Genomic DNA, 26,465 nt, shown 5'->3' on the forward strand with positions numbered 1-26,465 from the left:
TCTTTTAAGCCTTGTGTCCATACATACTCCATGCCCCAGACAGGTTTCCCAGAAAATCTTCTACTCTGACCATATCAGACTTCTGGTTTTATGAGGACACATCATATATTTTGTTTCTGTTTATACTCTGGTGAAACTATTATTTCTTCAAGGGTAAGCTCAAAGGTGCCCTCTTCTGGAGCCTTCCATAATTGTAATTCATTATTATTTCCTCTGTAGCTCTCACAAATCTTCTTACCATCATAGAATTTATCTTGTTTTGATTTTGACTCTTTGCCTGTTTCCCATATTGCACTGGGCTGCATGAAGGTAGGTATGGTGACTTCTTTGTTTCTATTTCATACATACTCAGTATAGTGGTTTTGTGCATGGAAGAAACTAAATAACGCTTATAAGGTACAAAGTAATGCTGATTAGTTGACTGACATGTAATTACAATGAAGAAAGGCCAGGAAAGCAGAGTGGAAATAAAATTAGCAGATATAATTCTTATAATCACTAAGAGTACTGGCGTTAGAGACGGAAAAATCAACACTCACTATCGCATAATTCTCTAAGACTGAGTTTATATAAACTGCAAGTGTAAAAGAAAAGTGTCTTTAGTCCATTGGTAGTTCTTATTTACCTGACACCTAACAAACTTAATAATATACTTAAATACTATGGCCTGTAATCAAATTAATTGCTTTCACGTAACACAGATGCAACCTACACGATATCAGTCTTGAAGTGATTAACTACAATTCCCATTAGTTGCTGCTTTATCAGCGGGGTCCAGGGAAAAGACTTGTTTTAGCAAAAAGGTGGATGAATTAAAAATTTTTTTTGGAAAAAATTTTAAATATAGGAAAGCACAGAGAATTCTGTCAGAAACATCCACATACCCATGGAAGAGTTAGCATTAACTATTACAACATTTTGTCATACCGATTTCATACCTTTTTAGAAACAAAATAAGTGAAACATATAGATAAAACTAAAGTCCCCTTTATTTCTTCTACCAAAATTCTCTCCCTTCACAGAGGCAACCACTGAATTTTCCATGCATCCATCCAGTTCATTTATTTATATTTTTATATACATATACATGTGTATGTACATATCAATAAATTATACATAGCATATCCATCACGTAAACAATGTTGTTTTGTGTCTTTCTGGTTTACATATCATTCTCTACATATTTTTTTGCCCTTTTCATTTCCGTGTTTTTGAAATCAGCTGGATATCTTCTCAGCTTGATACCTCGTTAATCTTTTAAACTGCCTTATATTCCAATATATGAGTATGTTTCCTTTTGATTTATTCTTTCTCAGTCATGATCTTTTCAAATACTGCATTTTCTTCATCCTCTTTCTGTTCAGATTCTGGGACTTCCGTTATACATATTTTAGACCATCTGACTATTTTCCATGTTTCTCTTATGTTCTGTTTTTCTGTTCTTTTCTCTCTGTGCTTCAGTCTGGATTTTTTATTGACTTGTCTTCAAGTTCACTAATCTTATCCTCTGCTGTGGTAATCTGATATGAAACCTAGCTATCACATAAATTCTTAATTTCAGACTTTGCAATTCTAGAGGTTTTTTTTTAATAGAGTCTAATTCTCTTTTGCAATTTGTCTTTTAATAATTTTTGTTATTTTCCTCTACTTCAACATATTGATCATAGTGATTCAAAAGTCTTTGTGTGCTAACTTCAATTTATGGATCATTTGTGGGTCTCCTTTTTCCTCTTTATTATTAGTTACATTTTCCTGCCTCTTTGCTTTGCCTAGTAATTTTTTTTGAAATGTATTTGACATATAACAGTGCAAATTTAAGATGCACAACATTGTTATATTGTAATATGATTGCTATTGTAGCAATAGTTGGCACCTCTATCATGTTACATAATGATCTTTTCTTTTTAGTAGTTGGAATCATTAAGTTCTAGTCTGTTAGAAAATTTGAGAATTATTATACAATACTGTTGTCTATATTCACTATACTGTGAATTAGATCTCTAGGTCTTATTGACTACTCATTGCAAGTTTTTACCCTGAAACAACATCTGTCCTATTTCCCCAAATCCCCTGGTAACTACCATTTTACTTTCTATTTTTGAGTTTGGCTTTTTTAGATTCCACATATAATTGACACTATACACTACTTGTCTTTCTCTGTTGGACTTATCTCACTTAGCATAATATGTTCAAGGTCTATCCATGTTGCTGCAAATGGCAGAATGTCTTTCTTTTACATGGCAGAATAATATTCCATTGAATATATGTACCACTTCTTTATCTATTCATCTATTGATGGGCACTTTGATTGTTCCCATATCTTTGCTATTGTGAATAATGCTATGGTAAACATAGAAGTTGAATATGTATCTTCAACATCTTATTTTCATTTCCTTTGGGTATATAATCTGAAGTGTAATTGTTGAGTCATGCAGTGGAACCATTTTTAATTTTTTTGAAGAATCCCAATATTGTTTTCCACAGTGGTTAAACAAATTTACATTCCTGCCTGCAGTGTATAAGGGCTCCCTTTTCTCCATTTCCTCACCAACACTTGTTATCTCTTGTCTTTTTGATAAAAGCCACTCTAAGAGGTGTGAGGTAATGTCTCATCATTGTTTTCATTGGCACTTCTCTGATGATTAGTGATGTTAGGCACCTTTTCATGTACCTGTTGGCCGTTTGGATGCTGTCTTTGGAAAAACAATCTATTCAGTTCCTCTGCCCATTTTTAAATCAGTTGTCTTTTTTGTTATTGAGTTGTATGAATTCTTTATATTTTTTGGATATTAACTTCTTATCCAATTTTTGGTTTATAAAATTTTGCTTCCATTACGTGGGTTGTCATTTCATTTTGCTAATTGTTTATTTTGCTATGCGGAAGCTTTGAAATTTGACAGTCCCTTTTGTGGAGTTTTCCTTTTGGTGCCATATCCAGAAAAATCATTGCCAAGACCAACGTGGATGAACTTCTTCTCTATGTTTTCTTTTAAGAATTTTATGGTATCAGGACTTATGTTTAAGTCTTTGATCCACTTTGAGTTAATTTTTGTGAGTGGTTAAAGACAGGGGCTCCAACTTCGTTGTTCTTCATGTGTTTACCCACTTTTCCCAACACCATTTATTGAAGAGATTATCCTTTTCCCATTGGGTGTTCTTCTCTCCTTTGTCAAATTATTAGTTGAATATATTTGCACGGGTTTAATTCTGGGCTCTATATTCTGTTCAATTGGTCTACGCGTCTATTTTTGTGCTAGTACCATGTTTTGGTTATTATAGCTTTGAAGTATAGTTTAAAAGCAGTAAGTGTAATACCTCCAGTTTTCTTCTTTTTCCTCAGGATTCAGGATATTTTACTTCCATACAAATACTAGAATTGTTTTTTCTACTTCTGTGAAGAATGACATTTGTATTTTGATGGGGATTACATTCAATGTATAGATGGTTTTAGGCAGTATGAGCATTTTAACAATATTCTTCTGATCCATAATAACAGGATGTCTTTCCGTTTGTTTGTGTCTTCTTTCAGCAAAGTCTCATAGTTTTCATTGTACAGATCTCTCACTTCCTGGATTAAATTTATTCCTAGGTATTTTATTATTTTTGATGCTATTGTGAATAGGATAGTTCTATTTATGTCTTTTTTCAGATGTTTCCTTACTACTGTTTCCTTACAACTGGTTTCTCTATGTTGATTTTATATGCTGCAACTTAACTGAAAGTTGATTACATCCAACAGTTTTTCGGTTGAGTCTTTAGAATCTTTCTATATACAAAATCATATCACCTGCTAATAGTGAAAATTTTACTTCTTTCCTTCCTAGCTGGATGCCTTTTATTTCTTTAGCTTGCCTAATTGCACTAGCTAGGACTACCAGTTCTATACTTAATAAAGATGGTGAGTAGGCATCCTGTCTTGTGCCTGATCTTAGAGGAAAAGCCTTCGATTTTTGCTTGTTGAGTATGTCACACCTGTGCGTTTGTTATATGTGGCCTTTATTATGTTAAATTATGTTCCTTCTACACCCAGTCTGTCAAAGGTTTACATTATGAAAGGATATTGTATTTTGTTAAATGCTTTTTGTTTTGCATTTATTAAGATAATCATATGATTTTTATCTTTCCATCTATTAATGTGATGTATTACATTTGACTTGTGTATGATTAACCAGCTTTGCATCCCAGACACAACTCCCACTTGGTCATGATGTATAATTGTTTTGAGATGTTTTTGAATTTGGTTTGCTAATATATTGTTGATAATTATGCATCTATATTCATCATGGATAATGATCTATAGTTTTCTTGTAGTGTTACTATCTGGCTTTGGTGTCTATTCATTCCACCTAGGGCCATCTAGGTTATCGTACTTGTTGACATATAATTATTCATAGTAGTCTAACAATCCTATGTTTTTCTGTAGTATCAGTTGTAATATTTCCTCTTTCATTTCTAACGGTATTTATTTGAGTTTTCTCTTTTTTCTTAGTCTTTTTAAAGGCTTGTCAATTTTGTTTATCTTTTTAAAAAAACAGCTCTTAGTTTTGTTGATTCTGTTTGTTGTTTTGTCAAATGCTTTTTCTGCATCTATTGAGATGAAAATAGTTTTCTAATCCTGTTTATTTTTTACTCTTTTCAGAGTTTTGTGCACTTTTATATATTTTTATGTCACTAGCATCTCTTCACGTCAGCTTGAAGAACTCCTTTCAAGGAAAGTCTAGTGGTGGTGAATTCCCTCAGCTTTTGTTTCCCTGGTAAAACTTTTATTTCTCTTTCATAACCAATGGATAACTTTGCCAGACAGGGCATTGGCTGGCAATTTTTATCTGTCAACACTTTGAATACGTCATTCCACTATTTACTTGCCTACAGAATTCCTGCTAAGAAATCCATTGATAGCCTAATGGGGTTACAGGCCTTTCTTTGTAGGTTACAGTAGTCCTCCTTTATTTGTGGGGTATATATTCTAAGATCCCCAGTGGATGCATGAAATTTCAGATATCAAACCCTATATATACTATGTTTTTTCCTAGACATACGTGCCTATGATAAAGTATAATTTATAAATTATGCACAGTAAAATTAACAATAACTAAAAACAAAAGAGAGTTATAACTATGCACTGTAATAGAAGTTATGTGAATGTGTTCTCACTCAAAATATCTTATTGTACTGTACTCACCCTTTTTCTTGTGATGATGAGAGATGACACAGTGACTACATGATGAGATGAATGATGTGAGCATTGTGACAGAGTGTTAGACTACTATAAGGGTTACTTGAACACAGTACTGCAATACTGCAAGTTGATCTGATAACTGAGACAGCTACTAAGTGACTAATGGGTGGGTACCATATACAGCATGGATAATTTGGACAAAGGAATGATTCACATCCCAGGCAGGATGGAGCAGAACAGCATCAGATTTCATCATGCTACTCAGAATGGTGAATTTAAAACTTAGATTCACTGATTTTCTTCATAACAGCTATTTTGTTTATTTCTGGAATTTTCCATGTAATATGTTCAAACTCGGTTGACCATGGGTAATTAAAACTGTGGACAGTAAAATCATAGATGAGGGACTCCTTTTTTTCCCCTGGCTGCCTTTAAGATTCTTTATGATTGACTTGAGAATTTCATTCTGTGTCCTGGATAAGGTCTTTTTACACTGAGATAATAGGGTGTTCCATTAGCTTTCTAGACTTATATGTCTAATTCTTTCCACAGGATTGGGTATTTCTCAGCTACTGCTTCTTTAAATAAACTCTTTCCAGCCTTTTTCTTCTGGTACACCAATTATTCTTATATTTGCCTTTCTGATCAAATTTGATAGCTCCCATACGGTTTCTTCACTTTTTAAAAATCGATCCTCTTCAAACCAGATCATTTCTATATTTTTGTACTCCAAGTCATTTATTCTTCCATCTGGTCTGCCCTGTTACCTATGCTGTCTATTGCCTTCTTCATCCATTTATTGAATTCTTAAGCTCCAGAATTTGTTTGGTTCTTTTTTATAATTTCAATCTCTTTGGTATAAAACTCCTGTTCATCAATTTTATTTATGAGTTCACTGACTTGCCTTTCTGAGTTTTCTTGTAACTCACTGATTTTCTTCATAACAGCTATTTTGAATTATCAGTTAGATTACAATATTCTATGCCTTTGAGTTTGGTTGCTGAAGAATCATTTTCTTTTAGTTACACAATATTTCCTTGATTTTTTTCATAGTGTTTGAAGTAGCTGACACTTTCCCTAATTAAGATTATTTATGTTTACTTTGTTTCTTACAGTTCACCAGGCCACATGCTTATTAATTTTTATTGTATACCAGACATGTAGAAGCTCTAGATCAGGGGTCAGCAAACCACAGCATCAGGCCAAATCTAGCAAGTTACCTGCTTTCTTTTTTAAGATTCAATTTTGCCCTTTAGAAGGTTTTAAGGTTAGGACCTTAGCTTCTTGCTCATCACATCTTCAAGATATTGCATTATTAGAGATAAAGAATGAATTTACATAAAGATAAAAAGATCAATTACCTGGTAAACTGGAATAATCCTAAATTGGTTGCACACAAAAACACAGCTTCAAATATATAAAGTGACGGTTGACATAACTAAAAGGAGAATAACATAAATCCATAGTCATACTTGGAAATTTCAACACCCTTTTCTTAGTACCTAGTAGATAAAATATACAAGGGCATAGCAGATTGAAACAACACAATTAATAAACTTTACCTAATTGAAATACATAGAACATTATACCCCAAACTTTCAGAACACACTTGAAACATTTATCAAAATAGACAATATGCAGGGGCATAAAACAAATCTCAACATATATCAAAGAATTGAAATATTATAGACAATATCCTTTGATCACAGTGGAATTAAATTAGAAGTCAATGACAAGGGATAAATTACAACAGCAATTGGAAAATGTCTTGATAACAAAAATATAGCATATCAAAACTTATGAGATGCCATAAAGTAGTGTTCAAAGAGAAAATTATAGCTCTAAATATATGTTAGAAAAGAAGAAAAGTTGAAAATTAGTTTTAAGCTTCACTCTCAAGATATTGTAAAAGAGAAAATTAATCCCAAAGAACACATAAGGAAGAAAATAAGGATGAGCACAGAAATGAATAAAATAGAAGGCAAATGTATAATAGTGAGGAAAAAAATCAACAAAACCCAAAGGAAGTTTTTTTGAAAAAATTAATAAACCTCTAGCCAGAATGTTAGAGAAAAGCACAAATTATGGAGTTATAAATTAAAAATAAGACATCACTGGACTTTACATACATTAAAAGTTAACAAAAGGGTATTATAAACAATTTTATTTCACTAAATTTGAAAATTTAGATGAAATAAGTTTCTTGAAAAACAATTTTAAAACAGCCTATCATAATGGAGACCAGAATAGAAAATCTAAATAGTCCTTTATCCATTAAATAAATTAAATCTATACAGGCATACCTTATTTTATTATGCTTCTCTTTACTGCTCTTCACAGATATTTTATTTTTTACAAATTGAAAGTCTGTGAAAACCCTGTGTTGAACAAATCTATTGGCATTGTTTGTCCAACAGGTGCAGATGATGGTTAGCATTTTTTAGCAATAAAATATTTTTTAATTAAGGTATGTACTTTTTTATACATAATGTTATTGCACAATTAATAGATTATGTAACTTTTATATTTACTGGGAAACCAAAAAAAATTGTGTGACTCACTTTACTGCAACATTCACTTTATTATGGGGTTTGGTTTTTTTGGAGTTAAGTTGTGTGAGTTCCTTATTAATTTTAGATATTAACACCTTATCAGATGTATCATTGATGAATATCTTCTCCCATTTGATGTTTTCTTTTACTGTGCAAAAACCTTTTAGCTTGATGTAATCCCATTTGTTTATTTTTTGTTTACCTTGCCTAAGGAGACATATCCAAAAAAAATACTGCTGAAAGTGATACCAAAGAGTTTACTACCTATGTTTAATTCTAGGAGTTTTAAGGTTTCAGGTCTTACATTTCAGTCTTTAATCCATTTTAGCCATAAAAGCAGACACATAGATCAATGGAACATAATAGAGAGCCCAGAAATAATCGCATACCTAATACGGTTAAGTAACCTATGACAAAGGAGGCAAGAATATACAACGGAATAAAGACAGTTTCTACAATAACTCGTTTTTGGAAAACTGGACAGATACATGAAATGAAACTAGATCCCTTTCTTACAACATATACAAAAATAAAATGGATTAAAGACTCAAAATGGGACTCATACAACTAACACCAAAAACAACCAACCCATCTGATTAGAAATTGGGCAGAGGACCTAACCAGACATTTCTTCAAAGAGGACACACAAATGGACCAAAAGACATATGAAAAGATGCTAAATATCACTAATCAAGGCAATGCAAATTAAAACCACAATGAGATATCACCTTACACATACTAGGAGAGTTATCTTCAATAAATCAACAAACAACAAATGCTGGCAAAAATGTGGAGAAAAGGGAACCCTCGTGCACTGTTGATGGGAATGTATAAAAATCCATTGCATTCTCATATGCTAACAATGAAATTTCAGAAAAAGACATGAAAAAAAATTCCTTTTACAATCATAACAAAAAGAATTAAAATACCTACGAATAAACTTAACAAAGGATATGAAGAACCTATACACTGAAAACTATAAGACTTTTTAAAAAGAAATCTAAGAAGACACAAAGAAATGGAAAGATTTACTGTGTTCATGCATAGAAGAATCAACAGTTAAAATGGCCATATCACCCAAAGCAATATACAGATTTAATGCAATCCCCATCAAAATACCAATGGCATTTTTTAAAAGAATTAGAATTAGAAAAAATCATCAGATTTGTATGGAATCACAAAAGACCCCGAATAGCTAAAGCAATCCTAAGAAAAAAGAACAAAGCTGGAGGTGTCACACTCCCTGACTTCAATTTATACTACGAAGCAGCAATAATCAAAACAACATGGTATTGGCAGAAAAAGACACATAGACCAATGGAATATAATGAAAAACCCAGAAATATACCCACATGTATATGGATAGAAATTTTTTGACAAAAACATACAATGTAGAAAAGAAAACTTCTTCAAGAAATGGTGCTAGAAAAAGTGGAAAGCCGCATGCAAAAGAATGAAACTAGACTGCTGTCTGTCACCACGTACCAAAATTAACTCAAAATGAATCAAAGACCTAAACATAAGACCTGAAACAATAAATTGTATAAAATAAAGCGTAAGTATTAAACTTATGGACTTTTGGTTCGGAGAGGATTTTATGAACTTGATCTCAAAGGCAAGGGAAGTAAAAGCATAAATAAATGGATGGGAACTGTATCAAACTAAAACGCTTCTGCACAGCAAAAGAAACCATCAACAAAACAAAGAGTCAACCAACCGAATGGGAGAAGATATTTGCAAATAATGCCTCCAATAAGGGGCAAATATCCAAAATATATAAACAACTTGTACAACTCAACAACAACAAAAATAAACAATCCAATTAAAAAATGTGCAGAAAACCTGAACAGACACTTCTCCCAAAAAGGCATACAAATAGCCAACAGATAGATGAAAAAATGCTCAACTTCACTAGCAATTAGGGAAATGCAAATCAAAACACAATGACAGATCTCACTTATATGTGGAATCTAAAGAAAAGAATAAATGAATGAACTAATCAGAAACGTTTCATAGAGATAGCGGAAAAACTAAGGGTTGCTAGATGGGAGAGCGGGTTGGAATAAGGGGGATGGTGAGGGGATTAGAAAGCACAGTCAGTAACCACAAGATTGCCACGGGGTTACAAAAGTCAATTTGGGGAATGTAATCAATAATGTTGTAAAGATTTTGTTGGGTATCTGATGGACACTTGTCTCGTTAGGGAGACCACTTCAGGGAAGATGTAGATGCTTGATCACTGCACTATACACCTGAAACTGAAGCTGAACAATAATGAAGGTCAACTACAAGTTTATATATTATGTATATAGTTATAAGTAATGGAATACAGCACTAGAAATGTAGACAGTGGAAATGTAATGGCTCTGTACGATGTCAGAGGGATAGTGGAAGGGGGAAGGGGGGTTGATACAGTGTGAGGAATATAAATGATAAATGTCTAATTATTACATTGTTTTGTGCACCTGAAACTAATAAAAAAAACACAATGACATACCACCCCCCACCTGTTAGAATGGCTATCATCAATAAGACATGTAATAATAAGTGTTGGAGAGGCTGTGGAGAAAAAGGAACCCTCATACACTGCTAGTGGGAATGTAAATTGGTGCAGCCACTGTGGAAAACAGTATGGAAGTTCCTCAAAAAATTAGAATAGAATTATAATATGACTCAGCAATCTCTCCTCTGGATATCTACCCCAAAAATCTGAAAACATTTATCCATAAAGATATATGTACCACTATGTTCACTGCAGCATTACTTACGGTGGCCAAGACATGGAAACAACCAAAGTGTCCTTAGAGAGATGATTAGATAAAGAAGACGTGATACATATACAAAATGGAATATTACTCAGCTATAAGATGAAATACTGCCATTTATGACAACATGGATGGATCTTGAGATTATTAAGCTAAGCAAATAAGTGAGAAAAAGTCAAGAACTGTATGACTTCATTTATATGTAGGATATAACACTGAAAATAACAAAGGAACAAGACAAAGAAAGAAACAAAAACTCATAGACACAGACAATAGTTTAGTGGTTACCAGAGGGTGAGGGGGCAGTTGGGGTGGTAGAAGAAGGAAAAGGGGGTCAAATATATGGTGATGCAAGGAGAACTGACTCTGGGTGGTGAGCATACAATGTGAAATAAGATGATGTATTATAGAAATGTGCACTTGAAACCTATATAATTTTACTAACCAATGTCACCCCAATAAATTTAATAAATAAAATCAAATTAAAAATAGAACTACCATATGACCCATTTATGGTACCCAGTGGTACCAAAAATACCACTTCTGGGTATTTATCTGAAGAAATCCGAAACACTAATTTGAAAAGATATATGCTCCCCTATGTTCACTGCAGCATCATTTACAATAGTCAAGAGATGGAAGCACCCTAAGTGACCACGGATAGACAATTAGATAAAGAAGAGGTGGTACACATATACAATGGAATAAAAAGAATGAAATCTTCCCATTTGCGACAACATGGATGGACCGAGGGGGTATTATGCTAAGTGAAATAAGTCAGACAGATAAAGGCAAATACCATATGATTTCACATATGTGGAACCTAAAAAACAAATAAAACAGAAACAAACTCAGAGATACAGAGAACAAACTGATGGTTGCCAGATTGGAAGGGGGTTGGAGGTTGGATAAAAAAGGTAAAAGAGACTAAGAAGTACAATCTGCAAGTTATAAAAATCATCATGGGGATGTAAAGTACAGCATAAGGCATATAGTCAATAATATTGTAATAACTATGTATGGTGTCAGATGGGTACTAGACTTACCAGGGTGATCACTTCATAAGGTATATAAATGTCTAATCACTATGTTCTACACCTGAATCTAATATAATATTGTATGTCACTATAATTGAAAAATAAATTTAAAAAATTTAATGAGAAAAGATTATCGTAATAGAAAAGTGCAAAGTATATGAACAGGAAATTCATGGAAAGGAAAATATAAGTGGTTGATAAATATGTGCACAGACAACCACTTTAAAACAATGTGTTTTTGTTAATAAAAAAGATATGTACAAAAATACAGCTAACATCACATTTAATGTTAACATACTGAACACTTTTACTCTCAGGTCAGGACAAGGATGTCCCATGTCATCAATTTTAGTCAGCATTATATGGAAGGTCCTAGTGCAATTAGGTAAGAACAACAAAAAAGGTGTAATAATTAGAAAGAAAAATATAAAATTATCATTATTTGTTGATGACTGATATGTAGATAGAAAATCTCAAAAAATATAGAAACGATTATAATTGATATTAGACTTCAGCAAATTTGTGTGCTAAAAGGTCAATATACAAAACCTATTATATTTCTGTACACTATCAACAAAACATTAGAAATAATACTATCAGAACAACATCACATTCAATTGCACTAAAATTCATAAAGTGCCTAGGACTAAATCTAACTACAGTTGTACAAAATTGGTATACTAAAATCTATTTAAAAATCGCTGAGAAAAATGTAAAAAGAAATAAATGAAGAGATATATAATATTCATAGATTAGAAAAAAACCTAAATTCTCCCCAAATTGATTAGGGGTTCAATTGAATCCCAACCAGTATTTCAGGAAGATTTTTGTATAAATTACGTATCTGATCCTTAAGTTATATGGAACCCCTTTTGAAGAATAAAGTTGACACTTCTGTTTACCTAAATACACCTCAAGAGAATGGGAAAGCAAGCCACCAACCAGGAAAGGTTATTTGATTTGCACCATATATATCTGACAAAGGACTCATATCCAGAACGTGTAAAAAAACTTCTATAAATCACTAAGGAAAAGGAACAACAAAACATGGGCTTGAACGGGAATTTACACAAGAGGATATCCAAGTGACCATAAGCATATGAAAAGGTACTCACCATCATTAGTTGCCATGAAATTTCAAATTAAAACCATGATACAATACTACTAGATACCAACCAGGATGGCTAAAATTTTAAAAAGGCTGACCCTATGAAGTTTTCGTGAGTATGTGGAATAACTAAAGCTTATGCTGCCAGTTGGAGTGTAAACTGATACAACCCAGTTTTGAAAACTGTTTGCATGTGTCTGCTGAACATCAACAAATGCATGTCTATGACCTCGAACTATATTCCTACGTAAGTTCCCTTCAGAAATCTGTCCATACACTGAACAAAATACATGGAGCAAAATGTTCATAGCTGCATTATTCTGTATTACTAGTAAGAGCCCATACCTAGCAACAATCCATGTGTCTATCACCAGGAGAAGGGATGGATAAATAATGGGTGTATTCCCATTTTCAGGAGATTAGAAGATCTGTAAACTCACAGCCCACAGGTGAACTGACGTTTGTTCAACTCCAGCTGGACACAGGCTTTGTTCCTATTAAAATGCATCTGTCTAGTACATTAATCCTTAGCAGTTCTTCGAAGTACATTTCATGGTATGGGAGAGGTTTGAGGGATTGGCGGGGGGTTGCTGTGGGGGGCGGAGGAAAAAGTTGGGGAGTGTCTGGGGGTGGAAATGTAAAAAAATATGAGTAAGGAAAGATGGGAGTAGGTATCAAAGACAAACTATGCCTGTTTCATCATTTTGCGTCAGGTACACATTCTAGGAATACTGCACAGCAATGAACCTGAAGATCTACTACCTGTGACAACATGGGAGAATCTTATAAACATCATATGGAATGAAAGAAGTCATTTACAAGAGAGTATGTATTATACAACTCCATATATAGGTGATCAAAAAAGGCAAGATTACTGTATGGTGTTAAAGGTCAGGAAAGTGGTTAGGGCGGGTATGATGACGGGGCTAGAAGACAAAGGGGTCTTCTTTGATACTGATAATATTCTGTTTCTTTTTTTATGTTAATTTTTATGTTAATTTTTTATGTTTTAAATATAATTATTTTTAAGTTTATTGGGGTGACAACTGTTAGTAAAGTTACATAGATTTCAGGTGTACAATTCTGTAATATTCTGTTTCTTGATCTAGCTCACAGGATGGCAAACATTTTCTGTCAAGAGCCAGACAATACATATTTCAAGCTTTTCAAGCTAGATAGTTTCTGTCACAACTACTCAACTCTGCTGTTGTAATGCAAAAGCAACTATAGATAGTATGTGAATAAATGGGTTTTTCTCTGTACTAATAAAACGTTATTTATAAAAACAGGCAGTGGACTGGATAGGGTCTACGGGCAGTAGTTTGCCAACCCCTCACCTACGTATACAGATTGGGTATATTTGTGCGTAAATTTGTGAAAATTCATTGATCTGTACGGTTATGATTTATATCCTTTTCTCACTATATATTATACTTCCATTAATAAATTTTTAAAAATATAACAAAGCAGAAAGTCATTAAGAAATAACAAAAGAGCAAGAATGGAAGTAAGCAGTTAGAATTCACTGAGACTTGTTTCTTGCTGCAAAGATACTACAGTATTTGACGCACTCCACTTCTAGCCCCATAAAAGCTTCACTGCAAGCACTCAATACACCAACATTATTTGTTCATTTCCTTCTTTCTGGGAGAAGAGTCCATAAGAGACCTCCATGTGGTTAGTTCTCATTTATTAAGTTTGACTATTAATGCCCAAATTGATTTCTTCTGCAAGTTGTATAATTCTGCCATTTTAGAATTGAAACTCTGGAAACATCAATAGATATTTAGGACATAAGCAATCTAAGAAACATTAAGCATCAATTCTACTTCTCCTTTAGTTTTCATATTCGCCCAGAAAGAACTGCTTCTTTCAGAAGTAATGCATCTTGCCCATCCCTACCCCACTTTCACCCAATGTTATAAAACTTAAACACAACTAAGAAAGAACAAAAAACTATACATGCTCAATATATCTGCTAAGGGGTTTTGTTAGCTCTTCTCCCCTGGGAGGTAAGAAGAAGAGAAAAATAATAATGCTATAAGTTAACACGCACCAGGTACAAACTATGAGCTGGGCATTGGCCTAAGCCCTATGCACGCATTAACTCATTTAATCCACACACAGATCCTATGAAGTGGTTACTCTTACCATCTCCACTTTAGAAATGAGGAAATTGAGGCAAAGAACGACGACTACGTAATTGCCCAAGGTTTCCCAGTTAATAAGTTACAGGGCTGGAATTTGAACCCAGGCAATCTGTTTCTAAATCCCATGCTCTTAGTTATATGCGAAGATAAAAAGATTACAGAGAAATCTGAGTCCTTAAAGTGTAGGATAGCTTAAGCATCCCTAGCTTTCTGTCAACCCCCTCCAAGAAAAAACAACCCGTCCCCACTATATGCCCTACCGATTCATATTACAGCATCTTATGAAACGTTATTACACTTACTCTTTATATCTCTGGCTTCCCCCACTAGCCTGTGCATTCTTTGAAAGCTGGGACTGTGTCTCATTCCTTCTTATACCTCTAGTGCCAACCGTAGTATCTGCCTGGACATAACGTGGCTCAGCAGATGTCTGCTGAATGAATCAATCAAGTCATGAGTGATAACTCCTTTGTCTTTGGTTCATCAAATTTTCCAACTCAGTTTTGTTTTCTGGTGATTTATTACAAGGGACAGAACACAATGTCATGATGAGTTTGATGTGACTACAGGCATTCGGCACCATCTCTACGCATTGAGCTTCTTAAAGCAAGACACTGCTTCCTTTGCATTTAGCTCAAATATCTGTGCGCATTGATGGCCTAAATGATAAGCGATGTACGTGTAGCTGAATGTAGCTAGAGATCTAGAATTTGCATTTATGAAACATAGGATAAAGTAGAATATTTCCATACTCATTTCTAAGTATTCATCAAAGAGTCCGTAGGCGTTCATTGGCTGGAGGTTGTAGTCCTTTTCCCATTGTGGGAAACTTATTTTCCTGTCGGGCCCATGTTCTTGCCGTAATTTTCTTCTAGTCCACCAATTCTGAATTAACCTGCATGACAAGACCCATTGATTTAAAAAATACATACAACTGTTCATAAGACTTAAGTAGTAAGAATCAGAGTTCAATATAGAATCATAGTTTACAAAAAAAAAACACCTTAGGACCGGCTGCCAAGGAAATAAAGCCTTGGAGTAGGAAGAAAATCACAATGGAGGCTATACTTCAAGTATTTGTACTTCCAAGTAAACAGAATGATGGAGGAACTTATTTTAATCATTCACGGAACTGTCTCATGTTCAGTGTTGCCTAGAAGGGTGGGTGGAGGGCTGAGAACATCCATAAACCAACCCCTCCAGTACAGAGGCACTACTCAGATATGTGAGAAGAGGAAGATGTGACCTATAAGGCTTAAATTAGGGCGAATGAGCAGTCTTCCCACTTGGGTGCTGAGCTGCATATTCTGACTTGGGGGTGCCAAGCAGACCTGCAAACCCACAAAATGCTTCCTCTCTTGACACACCGAAGCCAGCAGTTCCACAACTGGACTCGCATCTTATGACGTGGAACAGAGTTGAGGAAATGGGGGGGGTGAGGGCGGGTGGGGAGAGCTCTGTGTGCTATAGCGGGTAAGGGGAAAGTTGAAGGGCTTCTGGCAGTAGAAATGCCAAAAAAACAAAACAAATGTGCAATGAAGGAAATAAGGGGATAGTTATCAAAGGCAAACTCTGCCTACTTCACAATTTTGCTCTGTGTTCATATTACTAGAAGATAAAAGACAGCTCCCTTGATGGCTAATGACATTTTGCTAAGTTATGGTTTATACTTGAGAGTAGAATATAATGCTTCTACTTTTTAAATTTTATGCTTTAAAAAGTTCTGTAGAAAACATCAAACACTTGGAATGAGTTTTCTAAGAATAAATCTAAGAAGAGAAAATTACTGGTATTGGTTCTGACAGGAAGCTAAGTGATGAATTTTCAAAGTGAAGCAAGTTCCGGCTAATTTTTCTGGCTGAGTGGTCCTCCCTGAAACCCAAAGTTCTCTATGGAGACACCAAACTGACATGGAAACCAGTAGGTGTGGAATTAAAACAGAAATAGAAGTGTTGCTGATTTCCATCTCTTTAAATCTTAACAGACCAGAGGTGAGCAAACCCAGCAGATTTCAAGGTTGTCCTTACACAGGTGATGCAAGTTTTTGCCCACTGTCAACAACATAAACTATCATGATCACATTTTTACTGGTTATGTTGACTTAGAAATACCCTGGTTTCTTATCTGAATCCCTACATTTTTTCCTTTCCTTAAGTTTTTTTCTGCACAGTCTGAATTTAAGGTAGTTTAAAAAAATGACCATTCCTGATTTATCTCAGGGATGGTGGAGCACAGATTTAGTTAATGTGTCACAGAGATTTGCAACGCTGGAGCTTAAAGGGTCAGAAACATCATTTAAAACAGCTTGAACGCAAGTATCCAATATTTAGGGGCCTGGTATACTTTTATTTCCCCGGTATACTTCTTATAGACTATTCACCTTTGTTCCTGTGACTCGTGCTAAGTCTTCCAAAAGAGCCAGTGTTTATTATTTTATGAGTGTCCTTGAATATCTGAGCATGAACATTATTAGCTCCAGGTGCATGCACTGGCTTAGCTGCTGAGTCTGCATCGCTTATCTTACTTGCCACATCTAGAAAAGCCAACAACGAGCACTGCTGCCTCTCCACTACAGATATCAAAGGTACTTACGGGTAGCCAAGTTCCATGAAATTATTCCAGGTCTGCTTTAGCACCATTATAATACCCATTTGCATACAGAGATCAATAAGGCATCCACTAGGGTGGCACTGCGAGGTAAGCAAACACAGAAATTCAAGAATCAGTGGAGAGGAAGAAAGGGTGCCTGGTTTCTAGTCTGCACGAAGTTGCCCTAAGGCTGTTTAATACGAGTTTGTAGGACACAAGGAATGATGGGAGAATACAGACCTCTTCTAGTCTCCACCTGTTTATCAGCCTCAAGTAGGCACCTGGGTGTCCTGTAAATCTTCAACACATACAGAAAAACAAACCATTAACATCCTATAAGTCGAAGCTTTCAGTGAGTATTACATTCAGATTAGCACATCTTCCAATGAAAATTACTGGTACAGTGCAATTATTTGCAATAATTATCAAAGGGGATAGTTATCAAAGACAAACTCTGCCTACTTCACAATTTTGCTCTATGTCCATATTACTAGAAGATAAAAGACAGCTCCCTTGATGGCTATGACATCAGGTCTGAGAATTAGGAAACTCTCTGTAGCTGTCATAACTGCAGCTTTTGGAATTCTTGTGGCGATGTCTCTTTGGCCTTTCTATCTGGCTGCAGACCACAGAGGCCAGTTGCTTGCTGTGACTTAAACATTTTCTGCTGAATACCAAGTGCTCTGGCCTGTGGAAGCAGCAGGTTGGTTTGAAACATATCCTGATCTTTTTGAATAATAGCAATGACTTTTTTTTTAAATTAAACTATTTGACTAGAATTCCATGCTAAATACTGAAGAGAGGCTGCTGTATCCATCTGACCAAACCCAATCCTTGGCCTATCCCTGCTTCTCATCTGCTCTGAAACACTTCCTGGAGTAATGGAATCCATGGGCCACGACCACTAAACATGGGATCCTTTCCAAATCCTCATAACTGCTGCATTCAGAGGTTACCAGGTCTACGCTGGCATCCTAGGTCAGCCCCCTTTTCAGTCTGATGTCCTTCCCTCTTCTATGAAGTCAGGGATCTAGGATATGTTGCAGGCCACTCTCCCCCCGCCCCCATGCCACCTGCTCATGTGGGTGTGAGATCCGGGGGGCCTGGTTCAGGTGCAGAAGGGGTCCACATCCTTCACATGTATAAATGATTTTCCTCCACTTACCTCTTAGCAAGAAGGGGTGTACAGATACTTTAGACCATTTCCTGAGGTGAGAATGGGAAGGGAAAGGAGGAGGCTGATCTCCTCCTTTTACACTTTGTATAAATCACTCTAAAGGAGGGACTTCTCTGTCCCCTCTAGTCAGTGACCTTTGAGCATTCTGTCCTCAGCCTGGGGAGTGTGGAGACATAGGGTTCTTACCTTCCGAGGAAGAACGCGATGTAAAACGTGGAGCTGTTCAGATTGACAAATTGAAAAAGAAACATTTTCAGGGTGAAGCTGTTCTCCCACTCGGACTCTGTGCGAGGCTGTTCTGTGGATAAACGGGGAACAGAGTTTGAAAGGCTGCCTCTGTCCCGCTCCCCATACACACAGGGTTGGAACAGAGGCCTCCTCAGGAAGTTGCAGGAGAGCCCAGTTGGCCCAGTAGATGGCTAAGGTAAGTGGATTGTCCGTGGGAACCTCAGGCTTGTAGACCAGCCCTGACAAGGATTTGGGGAGAAGTGACTACTGACTTGTCTGAGGGGACAGAATATCCAGTTGGTTCCACCATTAAAGGAGGTCCAGAGAGTCTGCAGTACAGACAGGTAGGCTGCAGGGGCCTCATTCCCAGCCTGGCTCCCAGCAGGAGTCTCTCCTTTGGCTCTTTGTTTCTGCCTGTGGGTAGGGCTGTGTGTGGGGTCAGGTCCCCTCCCAACTGCTGATGATTCCTCGGTGAAATACCAGGTGCTACTAAGTGAGAGGGAGTCAGAGCCCCGTCTCAGAATGCCACCAGTATTTGACTCCTTTACCAGTCACCCTCGGCCACCATTTTTCATTCTCGTGGACAAATGCCAAGGAGATGACCTCGCCTTGAGAGCTTTTACTGTGTATCACCATCTGTGTCTCACAATTTCCTGACGTCAGTCAGGAACGGATCCTTCTATTTCAACTTCCGTAAAGCAAATCCTCTTTGGATGTTGTGATATGAACCAAAATACAGACCAAACCTCCAATGTGACAAGTCAAATGCACTCTTCCTTCCCCAAGAGCTGTGTCCTCACCCCAAGCAACGTCAAAGAAAATGTATTTAATGCAACAGCACTTTTTCTGTTTCTACATTCCCTGAGCTTCTAATTGCTCGTTTACCATTTCTATCCATCAATTCCTTTTCCACGAATTATAATACAACTCAAAATGTTTCCTGGGAGCATATCAGAGAAGGGAGGGGAGGAAGAAAGAGAATCTGATTGAAAACAGCTTAAATGTCCATTTCAGAACAAGGCCGCACTGCTGTTAAGGGAAGAAAAGGAAGAGGATGCTTAAAGGGTTTTAGCTTTATGTCACTTCTGCTACCGAACTCCTGGTTACATAGGAAGATCTTCCAGGTCGTCAGCCAGGTGGGTGGGTTCCCAGGAGTCCCAATCATGGATGAACCATGGCTGTATCTCCACTGGCATCTTTGCCAGCCTGGATCAAGGCACCACTTGGCACAGTCTACCAATGCACAATTATCTCTTCTATGGACATAAACCTCTTTCTATCTATTCCGCAAGGGATGGTAGTGATGGAAGATTTTAATAACATTAAAGGAGCAACGCCAAGTGCCTAGCTCTGTATCTGGTACACAGAAGGACTCAATAAACAGCACCCTGCATTATAATGAATATGATAAATAAAATCACCTTTGTGACCCTCTCTGCCCCGGATAAGCTACATATTGGAATGCACTAAAACAGGTTATGTGGGAGCGTGTAATTTCCTCAACCTGCATAGAATGAAATGACTAATATCGCAATAATAAAACTGTGACACTTTCTATATCTTGAAAAGCTGGAAAATGTACGGCGTATAGCTGGCCACCAGATTATTCTAGTCAGAGAAATGTTCTTAGGGATGACTCGTCCAGATGAATGTTATTTCAACAATGCCGGTGATGGTTAGCCTGCATTCCTGGTAGAGTCTTCCAAGCCACTAACTTTGCTGTGATTTTATACACCAGGAAAACTTGATACATTTTTGAATAAATGAAAATTGTGGGCAGTGGCAAATGAATACTTTTCTAAAGGATTCTGGGCACTTTATACACATGTACTTCTGTAATGCTTTATTTTTTGTGCGTTTTCCTTTTATATAAGAGAAAACCTACTCTACATTACAATTGATGTTTGTCACAGGTTTCAAAGCTTTAAGTAAAAAAGGCCCTCCAATTATTGTATATATTTAAAATGTCCTCTTGAAGTCAAAGAACAAATTGCTGCATATAACTCAAAATAAAAGGAACATTTCTTTGCAGCAGTGTTTCAGAAATGAATCTTTAAAAAGGTACTTTCCAGACTACAATACTGTACCATGAAATAAAAAGGGTTTCACTTACCTAAATTCGTCAGAAGAAGCGCAACTTTTTCATAGAGCTGTAAAATAAATTTCATACATTTAACAAATGAACTGTAGATGTTCTAAAATCTGTAATTATAAGCGAAATAGGTAATCATGAGTGAAAATGATTTCCTTATCCACCCATTGCTCCAATAATGAAAATAATGTGTACAATTGTGTCCTTTCAGGGCAAGAAAGGTCCCGTGGTAGAAGGCCCCATTTTACTATGTTTAAAATCTCACTTCTTATTTTGGAGTGAGTAATTAATTCTGTGACAACAGGGCTAGCAGCCACAAATTACCAGCTTGCTAAGTGATGCTGGACAAGTCACAACATTCCTGGGCTCCACAGCCTTAGTGGAAACTCTCCAAGATTGCTTGTGGTGGTAGGATTCTGTAAGCCTTCCTGTTTAGGGACTGCTGGATTTTCTGGCTTATAGCAGTCATAAATACTGACGTGATCTCACATTACTGGGAACTCCCAAGTTTATGATACTCTGCTTTTCCAGTAGTGCCCGGGATGCATCCTTAAACTAACCCATCATCTGCTAAATAGAGCGTCCTAGGAGGGAAGGAAAAGGTGTGTGTTTGTGTGTGCTTGTGCACGTGTGTATGTGTGTGCCTGTGTGTGTGCAGGTTGTACACACACAAGAAGTGCAGGGTGTACAGTTCAGGGCCAACTCAGCTCTAGGAGATTTCCCCAGAGAGGGTATAAACTGAGAAAAAGAACAAGTGCTTATCAAAAATGAAAGATGATAAATGAAAATTAAAAGGAAAACTGGTCAAATGGATTTGAATAATATGCAAATGCTGATCACATTTCGACTAAAGTGGTGAAAATGCACTGGTTACAATTTTCCTGGCTGGAATTATAACTTTACCGGCCAGTTAACTATAGGGCTTGGGCACGCTACCTCACCTCTTCTTCAGACTATCCCTTTTCCTTTTATATGTAGTTGAGAATGTGTATTCGACTCATCCATCTTAAGGTCCTTCTTAACTTTTGAATTATCTTTTCCAAGATGAACAGGCAAAATACTCAGACTTTATGACACTAAACTTTCAGCAATGACTATGGCTTGCTATGGTAAGATATAATTAATATGGCCATGGTATCAAATTTTGTGGATAAAACCTTAGACTATTGGAGTCCAATGTTAACAGACATTGGTATAATTTTCAATAAGAAATCCTGTGGAATAGATTAGTCATAAATTTTATCTTAAAAATAAAATGGTGGTAAATAACAAATTAAGACGTGTTTTAATCAATAGTAAAATATATTTTACTATTATAAACATATTGTATCATTAAAGTTAATTATCAAGGAAAATTAGATTTGAGTGATGAGACAACCTTTCTCAAAAATACAGCGTTTGGTTACCCAGTTTATCCCTTATATCTTTCATGTTGACATACATTTGTCAAAGTGCCTCACTTGTCCCAAAGGTATTGTGAGCTGGTGACACGGCCAACGTTATTTTGGTTTGGACACTGAAAAAAAATGGAATTTATAAAAGGAACAGCACAGGAGTTAAAATATGATTAATATGAACCTTTTGAAAAATAAGTGTATGGGGACAAAGTGTATAGTACCTGTGAACCCTTTATATATACACTGAAGATATACAGAGATGGACAGTGAGGCTTTGAGTGGGATACAATAGGAAAGGGTACATAAATAGAGAAACTGATGGTTGGCAACAGATTTTCAGATGAGTGGTTTCTGGGGTTTGATTTCTCATTAGGCAGGTGAGACAGAAACCATAAATGGTTTGTTCTGATGAGAGCAGTGGAAAATCTGTTTCCAAACTGAATAGTACAAATTGTGAATGTTAAAATCTGTAACTGACAGAAAGCTTTCTGATCTTAAGTGTATTTCCAAAAGAAGCTTCTAATTAAAATACTTCTTGTTTGATTCTGTTCTCTGGATCAACACATCTGAGCTTGTCTGCTGGAAGCCATATTTTGTGGTTTACTTCTTTTTGGAACAAGACATTGTGGTTTTCACTGTTTAGAATATAATGAAATATCTGACTCATATTAGTGTGGCTGAATGAAAAGAATGGTAATCACTTTTAGTCTCCTTCTGGGATATAATATATCCTCTGTTGACATCTTTAGCTTGCAACCATCATATTGATATGTTCTTTGGTTGCTAGTGAAGCAGCACGGAATTAAAACAGTATGACAAGTAACAAGAAAATCCATTCTATTCATTGCATCTTTGAATTATTTATTTTTTGTAGTATTTATTTTTTAAGAAAAGAAATAAAATGAAAACCAGTGAGTGCTTCTAAACCAGTCATTAAGAGGCATAATATTTTGTTAGGATCTACAGTACTTTTGCAAGACAATGTGAATTTTATTTTTAAAGTACACACTGAATAAGAGAAAATACACATCCTCAAATCTAAAAGTAGGCATTCCTTATAGGTGTGCTTCTTCAGCCAGCATTGGACAATTCTAGCAAAAAGTAAGAAACAGGTATGTGATCAGTAACAATTGCTATTATTTAAAAATTAGAGGCTTTAGTGAACATAAATTAAAAACCAATCTAGCTCTCAAGGTTTTTATGTTCAATTAATGAAAGTGTAATAATGATTAATGTATAAATGATCATTTTTGCAAGACCAGTATAACCAAGATTTTAAGTAGTTGAAAACAATTTATATAGCTATAAAAAACTGTGTTATTGGACCATGAAATACCTTAAATTGAGTCATTTCAGAAGTTAGTAGAGAGTTCAGTTCTAAACTGGTCAAAGCTGTGTTGTAGTCATTAGTCTGTCATCTGTCCTTTATGTGGTATTTGCTTTTTGAGCACTTACTTTTTTTTTTTTTTTTTAGATATTCTAATGAAAATCTTTTCAAACTATATTACACACTTGGTGTCCTTCGTAATGGAACCTGCAAAGCTTCAGGGCATAAGACAGGACCGCAAATGTGAGTGCTGGGATGGGATGCTATCAGAGATAGCACAGGAGGATAAAGCCATTGGCTCCTGCACAAAAGGGTGCTGATGACATTGCTTTGAGAATTCCTACATGTATATACATTTTCTTTTCCCTTTTCCTTGCCATGGCTTGCCATTTCCTGTCCTTGTCGTATTCTTGTCTTAGTAGTAACCTTTTGTTGTTCTAGTTTGATGTTGGCTGACAAATCAGAATACTAAAGGTATTCCCATTGTATTTAAAATAAATGAAAATACACCTTAAGGGTATTCATAAAAGTAAATGTTAGCTTTAGTGTGTGGACTCTGCGTCATCCATTTTGGTGACTCTAAAACCCTTTGTTAGACAAAACATATAAAATGCCTCCCAGTCTAGCTCCCGGCACATAGTAGGTGCTTTGTAATGTCAGTAACTGTATATGTTTCCCACTTCCTATGCTCCCTTCTTCATTTTTAATTTACTTCCTCTTTTCTTAGCTGCATCTCGTGAAGCAGAGATTGCTGGATAAGTGCTTTCCAGTTAAATGAAGTTGTTACTCTGAAAACACTGGCACCTGCTAAAAATGTATGAGCAAACATATACTTATAGGCTCACTGCACGTACACAGAAACTTATTTATGATGTATAAATTAAATTTTAATCAGACATCAGAGAAAAGAGATGATAAAAAACATATGATAACCTTTAATTCATTGCATCCTACATGGACACGGAATCTTTCACTGCTCTGGCTGTTTGGTTAATGTCACCGTGAATCACCCCCTTCATAATCGACTTTCAGACTAGCTGAGTGGTAGAGGGGGGAGTGCCAATTTCAATCTCTACTTGACCAAGCAATTATACAACCATCACGTCAAAATGATCAACAACTGCTCTTCTTTCATTTTTATAACTTCTGGATTTTGAAACTTTTTTTCTAAAATAATAAATTCCTGTGTATTTTAATAATAATAATAAGAACAAATTACCTCTATGTCATTAACTCAATGACTACTAGCTCACCTAAGACTCTTAAATCAACTTCTCTATTATTGGGTAGGTTGAATGCTCTTAGGAATTCCTTAGAGTTTACTGGTTACAGAATTTGGGATTGTTCAAAGAGCTGGAGATAACAATCTGAGTGGATGAGACTGTGTTGATAATAGTATTACATTACTCGGACTTTGGGAAGCTCTTTACTAATGATGAGAGCGTGTCAGCATTATGGCCCAGATTTATGATGAGGTATAAAGGAGGGTGAGGGGAAGTATAAGTAATTGAGTATCTCCAGGCTTTATGCGGTGCTTGGCACTTCACGTACATTATCTTATTTATTCCCTACTGCAATCTTCTAATGTCCGTATTTTTATATATAGGTTGATCTCAAGTCTAACAATGTCAGCCATTATCTTTTGTTCTGCAAACGATAACAATTTACTAAGAGCCTATGATGTGCCAGGCCCTGACACTGGGAAATAACAACGGTTAAAAAAAAGAAAAAACAGACAAAAGTTTCTGCCCTCATGGGCCTACATTCCAATGGAGAAGACAGATCATGAACAAAGTAAGTTTTTAAAAATAGCAGATGAGATGGTGATAAATGCCATAGAGAAAAATAAAGCAGGCAAGGAGATAGGACATTGTTAGATGGCAGGAAAAGGTGGCAATTTGAAATTGAGTGACCAGGGAAGCCATCAGAAAGTAACATGTGAACAAAAACCTGAAGAAGGTGAGGGAGCAAGCTATGCAGACTCATTGGGGAAGAATATTCCAGGCAGAGAGAAGAACAAGTAAAAAGTCCTAAGGTGAGAGTGTGCCTGGACATCCAAGGAGCCAAGGGAAGGCAGCGAGGAGCAGGAGAATCCGGGTGAGTGGCGAGCACACAGGGTCTGAGATGTCACTGGGACCAGATTGGGGAGCGCTTCAGAGGTGAAGACATGAACTTTTATTCTGAGCGAGGGGAAAGCCATCAGACATGTGAACAGAGTGACATGAGTTGACTTCTATGTAAGCAGCTTGCTCTGGCTGTTGGGATGAACCTAGACTGTGGGGAGCAAATGTGGAAGCAGGGAGCCCAGTTAGGAGGGCACTGCAATAACCCATGTGGGACTCGGATGTGTGTGAAAAGTAATCAAACTCTTTGATGGTGAGAGAAACATTTCGATGGTGAGAGAAACAGAGGAGTCAAGGATAAGGCCAAGGTTTTCAGCCTGAGCAGCTACAATGGGGGAGGCTGAGGGAGGAGCTGATTCTGGAAAGAAGATAGGGGTGTGCTGAGTTTGAATGTATTAAGTGAGGATGGTTGAGTAGGTAGTTCAACATATGAGTTTGAGGTTCAGGGGAGACATCTGGACTGAAATATACATCTGAAAAACGTGTGAAACCAACACAAGCAGCACACCCCACCCTAGTATGTCCCTTGCAGAGTTATTTCAAGGAATGCTTTGGATACTGATGCCTTCCCATCATTCAGAATCAAAGGAAATGGGAACCAATACTGTTGCACTATGTCACAGATTCTGAGCTGTGCCTTTAAAATACATTCTCTAAATGTCCTCAAGTGGTACACAGTTTTACCTTACTGGATACATAAGGGAACTACGATTCACAGAGCGTGAGGACCTTGCCCAGCCT

At 36.2% G+C, this 26,465-nt stretch overlaps 1 protein-coding gene across 5 annotated transcripts in view; it reads right to left on the bottom strand.

Moving 5' to 3' along the window:
* Nucleotides 1-26,465, bottom strand: part of ANO4 (anoctamin 4) — a 301,071-nt gene that overhangs the window by 23,984 nt on the left and 250,622 nt on the right. For all 5 annotated transcript variants that reach the window (XM_033116152.1, XM_033116156.1, XM_033116154.1 and 2 more), the window contains 5 exons: nucleotides 20,899-20,935; nucleotides 18,744-18,855; nucleotides 17,621-17,678; nucleotides 17,384-17,481; nucleotides 15,544-15,686 (listed from right to left, as the gene is read on the bottom strand). In XM_033116152.1, coding sequence (XP_032972043.1) covers nucleotides 15,544-15,686; nucleotides 17,384-17,481; nucleotides 17,621-17,678; nucleotides 18,744-18,855; nucleotides 20,899-20,935 — 448 coding nt within the window. The remainder of the gene's footprint in view (nucleotides 1-15,543; nucleotides 15,687-17,383; nucleotides 17,482-17,620; nucleotides 17,679-18,743; nucleotides 18,856-20,898; nucleotides 20,936-26,465) is intronic.

The sequence above is a fragment of the Rhinolophus ferrumequinum genome, chromosome 10, assembly GCF_004115265.2.
Source record: "Rhinolophus ferrumequinum isolate MPI-CBG mRhiFer1 chromosome 10, mRhiFer1_v1.p, whole genome shotgun sequence".
Taxonomy (NCBI): domain Eukaryota; kingdom Metazoa; phylum Chordata; class Mammalia; order Chiroptera; family Rhinolophidae; genus Rhinolophus; species Rhinolophus ferrumequinum.